General features: G+C 33.4%; 1 protein-coding gene across 1 annotated transcript; it reads left to right on the top strand.

Annotated features, from left to right (window-relative positions):
* Positions 1-942: 942 nt before the first annotated feature.
* LOC107814272 (BIIDXI-like protein At5g11420) lies at positions 943-4,923 on the top strand. Its single transcript, XM_016639652.2, has 3 exons — positions 943-1,087; positions 2,615-3,127; positions 4,158-4,923. Exons 1-3 carry the CDS (start codon positions 1,018-1,020, stop codon positions 4,691-4,693), a joined length of 1,119 nt encoding a protein of 372 aa, XP_016495138.1. The 5' UTR covers positions 943-1,017; the 3' UTR covers positions 4,694-4,923.
* The last annotated feature ends 397 nt before the right edge of the window (positions 4,924-5,320 follow it).

The following is a 5,320-nucleotide window of genomic DNA, read 5'->3' as shown; positions in this document are numbered from 1 at the left end:
AAAAAGATGAAGAGAGAGTAGTAGCAGTATATGGTAAATTTACCAAGAAAACGTAACAATATTGTCATAATAGTTTGAGCTAGTGAAAGTATATAAATAATAATAATACGTATTTGGAACTAAGGCTAGTTGTTGTCGTCGTTGGTTATCCTAACCATTGCAATGAAAGTTGAATTTTGTACGTGAAAAGAATGAAGTAAAAGTAGCAGAATGAGATGATTACAGTGGCGGAGCCACATGCACTCAAGGGTGTCAGTAGGCGATACCCTTCGTTGACATTTTACATTATTTAGCTCGGTAATTCTTTTTAAAAATATGTATATATACTATGTAATGTCATCCCTTGACTTCTTGGTGAGTTTATTTCTTTATATTTTGATATTCCTTAATAAAAATTCTTAGCTCCTCTACGTTACTCTCAGCTAACTACTAGTAGAAGAGCATGTCCAATCGCCGCTAGCTGGTCAAAATCTTGACTTGCAGATACGACCTTTGTCTGACTATAATTCATTGTACCTGAGATTTTGAGGATGATCGGAGGGAAGACGACGATCATTCGTAGGCTAAATATATATTAATTCGATCTGTGTATATCAGTATTATGTATATAAATTATCTAATACGTAAAATATATATATATTCATTAAGATCGAGTGCACCCATCAACCATGCATTCACTGCCTTCAAATCTTGAACCCACTATGCCCACGAGAGTATTATATATATGTAAGCTTAGGTTTATTTACTACAGGATAATGAATTTCACAGGCATATTAGTATTTAATTAGGTTTATTCCAAATCTTTGTCCCTCAGCACGAGGATTGCACGTGCACTTTTGCTTCCTTACTGTATCAACTAGGAAAGAGAAATAGTGGCAGTTACTGTAATTTCCTTCTGTCTTAGGGGTAATTTGACGAGTAGAAATTCATAAAAGCCTGTTGATCATTTGTAAATTTCATCCAGCATATCTTCACTCACTCTCTCTCTTTCTCTTTGAGTCTGACTATCTTTGAAAAATGAAGAAAGCAGCCATATTTTTGGTGCTGCTCTGTGCCACCATACATGTTTGTTCATCTCAAAAGGATGGTAAGTTTTTATTCTTTTAATATCCGTTTTCATTTTGTGTTTTCAATCTGATCATTATAATTCTTGTTCTCCATTTCATTTTATGCGCATTGATACTAAAACTTGTTATGGTTTATATTATGAAAATTTAATTATGGAATTAAATTGTATTCGTGATCATGCAGGCTATAGTGTTTGGTAAAATCTTATCTGAAGTATATTCTTCACGATAAAAATGACTGTGCGAAGCACAAACTATATAGTAGTAGTATATATGGTCATACTACTCTATAACGTCTCTATATAACACCACTTCACTATAAAAGCCAAGTTTTTAAGAAACTAAGTTTCATGTTATAATGTTATAAATATGTTCTCTATAACAGCATTTCGCTATAGCATCCAAAAATATTCGGAATAAATAAGGTTGTTACAGGTTTGACTATATGTCCTAGTTTCCTAGGAGTAGTGGTAATATGAACAGCTAGGAAATTAGGAAACCGATTTAGTAATTGATTTGGATTTTTTGTAAATAAAATCGCATCAAATCGGACTATGAACAAACTTTAAATATGAATAAGCCGCAGTGGCGAAGCCAGAAATTTACTTAAGGGTGTTCAAACTTTAAAAAAGTAAAAATATTCTCCGAGAAAGAGTGTTGATCAATATATATTATATACCTCTAAAATCTAATATTTTACTTATATATTAAATGTAATTTTCTGACGAAGGGTGATCACATATAGCTTCGCCAAAGGAATAAGGGAAGGAGAGAGAAATATACACGTTCTGCACTTGCTTTTTTCATGTGATTTTAACTAAAGAGAATATGATGGTTGTACCAACAGGCCATGCTCTTTTTTCCCACTTAAATATTACTTTAGTAAATCCATGTAAACTTAGATCCCTCGAGTTGATACAAGATCTACACTAGTAGTTAGATTAAAGGCTTTTTGAGAATAAGTACTATAGTTTGACGTACACTGGTATAAATTTTCTTACACAATCATGTGCCCATCACAAGCTAAAAAAAATAATTACACGGTCAATGTATCTAATTTAATTCTTAGTTGTCTCCCTCTAACTTATAGATCATGGGTTCGAGCCTTGTAAGTAACGATTAATGCTTGCATTAGGATGTGTTGTTTATATCGCACCCCTTGTGGTGGCGACTCTTCCCGAACCCTGCGTGAATGTCAGAGGTGTATCCAAGCTGATGTATATGGGTCCCATGAACCCATATTCCTCTCCCTGAATCATGTATAATAATGTTATATTTCTTCAAAATAACTAAAATTTTAAGAAGAATATAATTTTGAACCTATAATTTCAAAAGTACAGTGGTTTTATGGTAAGAAACTAAAGTTAAACCAGTCAAATATAATTAAATTCTAGATCCAACTCTTCACAACAGTGCATCCATCCTCTTAAAACCCCGGATCCGCCTCTGAATGAGTATGTTGTATGCCTTGTGTATCGGGCTGCGGTTAACATTATATATGTAACAATAGTTCATTTTATAATCCATTTTCTTGTTTATTTGATCAGGAATATTACCAAATGGCAATTTCGAGCTAGGTCCAAAACCATCCCAAATGAAAGGCACAAAAGTGGTAAACCGTCACGCTATTCCTAACTGGGAAATATCAGGGTACGTAGAGTACATTAAATCAGGCCAAACACAAGGTGACATGTTACTTCCAGTGCCTGTTGGAGATTATGCAGTTAGACTTGGGGAAGATGCTTCAATAAAAACCAAAGTAAAAGTAACAAAAGGAGTATTCTATTCTCTTTCATTTGTATTTGCAAGGACTTGTGCACAAGAAGAGAAACTCAACGTATCTGTATCGCCTAATTCTGAGCCAAATGATTGGGGAATGTTGCCTATGCAAACTATGTATAGTTCTGATGGTTGGGATTCTTATTCTTGGGGTTTCTTGGCTGAGGCTAATGAAATTGATGTTGTGATTCATAATCCTGCAGTGGAAAAGGATCCAGCTTGTGGTCCACTCATTGATTTTGTTGCTCTTAAGGCTTTGAAAACTCCTAAAAGACCAAAAGGTAAGTTAGGCTACAATTATATATATATATATATTTTGTATGTTATATATAAAAATTATACAAATACTATACACTTTTTCGGTTATTAAATGTACATAATATCTGGCGCGGGCTAAAAATTAAAAAAAAAACCTTATCTATATTCTTTTTCTAGTGGATTTAACTTCTATGACTGACATAATTTTTTTGCACTTTAAAGGTAAAACTCATGACTATGAGTGCAGTTAGTAACTTGAAAAATAAGGGAAATATTTTTTTACAATATGTTAAATTGCGCAACTGATTGTGTAAAAATTCATTCGCGCTATCAGTAGGTGTAAGATAAATTATATCCTTCCCAAATCACTAGTTTACTCTGATTTAAGTTTGTGTGTTGATAATCTATAGATCTTTAATTTATCTTTTCAAGTTATGATCCGTTGAAAAACAAGTACTCCGTCTGTTTCAATTTATGTGAACCTATTTCATTTTTAGTCCGTGCAAAAAAGAATGACCTCTTTCCTTATTTGGAAAAAATTTACCTTTATGCAATGATTTATAGCAACACAAGCTGTATGTGTCTCATTTTACACTACAAGTTCAAAAGTCTTCTCTCTTTTCTTAAAATTTACATTAAGTTGACCTAAAATATCAAACAATAACTTTGCCCAACAAGTCTGGTATAGTAATCCAGAAAACATAATAATAACCTACTAATTAATTGCTATATTCAGTTAAATTACATTGATAATGTAAACTTCTTTTACTCTTTCAGTGTTATATAATTTAAAAATTCAAGGAGTACGTGACGTGACAATATATATGTTTATATTTACTATTAGTATGATGATATCTTCTCAATTCTAAAAATCGAAAATGGGAGTTATATATTTCCATTACGATCGAAAACAATTTCTCTATCTTCACAACGTAGAGGTATGGTTGTGTACACACTATCCTCGCGAGACCCCATTTGTGAGATTACACTCGATTTGTTGTTGTACTAGGATGCCATATTGCTAACATATTGATGATATATATATGGATGCAGGCAACATGTTGAAGAATGGAAATTTTGAGGAGGGTCCATATATATTTCCTAACACAACATGGGGTGTTCTAATTCCTCCCAACATTGAAGATGACCATTCTCCATTGCTAGGATGGATGATTGAATCTCTTAAAGCAGTAAAATACATTGACGCTGAACACTTCACCGTGCCCGAGGGCAAGCGCGCCGTCGAGCTCGTGGCCGGAAGAGAGAGTGCCATAGCACAAGTAGTGAGGACTAGACCTGGAAAAGTATATGATCTTATTTTCTCAATTGGAGATGCTAGTAATTCTTGTGAAGGATCTATGCTTGTAGAAGCATTTGCAGGGAAAATTACTATGCAATTTCCTTATGAATCTAAAGGCAAAGGTGGAGTCAAAAGGTCTAGGCTTAGGTTCACAGCAATTTCTCCACGTACGAGAGTTAGGTTTTTGAGCACATATTATCATATGAAGAGTGATAACTCTGGCTCTTTGTGTGGTCCTGTGGTTGATGATGTGAGATTGGTTGGAGTTCGCAATCCCCGTCATCCATAGGTTTTTTAATTAATTGAGTCTGATAATTATTGATTGAGTTTAAGTTTTATGCATGTGACGGAATATTGAGATGTTATTCCTTATAATACGATAGTTGATGTGTTGCTTTTGCCTGTCACATAAGCAAGAGAGTTGAAATTATGTATTTTTTTACATTATATTTGTCGCATTTTACATGTACCTAGTAAAGTTTTCGAATAATCAAATTAAATAGTAACCTTTTTGGTTCAGCATAGTATGTGTTCCTTCTTTTCGTTAATTGGATTTGGGGACTCAAGTCTCAATCATCACTTCTTTATTACTCCATCCGTTCCAGTTATGTGAACCTAACTTTTTTTTGGCCCGTTTCAAAAAGAATGACCCCTTTTTAAATTTGGAAACAATTTAACTTAAACATACAATTCTACCCTTAATGAAAAGCTTTTATAATCACACAAATATTCTTGACCCCTTTTTGACTTGTTTAGGACTATACATTTCAAAAGTCTTTATTTGTTCTTAAACTCCGTGCCCAGTCAAACATGTTCATAAATTGAAACAGAGGAAGTAACTTTTTATATTTTCCAGAACCATAGAAAGTTAGAGGAAATGAGTTTCAATCTTTCTTCCAATTAATTCTCAGGAGTA

This window comes from Nicotiana tabacum, chromosome 8 (assembly GCF_000715075.1).
Source record: "Nicotiana tabacum cultivar K326 chromosome 8, ASM71507v2, whole genome shotgun sequence".
NCBI classification, from domain to species: domain Eukaryota; kingdom Viridiplantae; phylum Streptophyta; class Magnoliopsida; order Solanales; family Solanaceae; genus Nicotiana; species Nicotiana tabacum.
The sequence above is the reverse complement of the archived record's forward strand: the minus strand, read 5'-3'. Positions and strand labels throughout refer to the sequence as shown.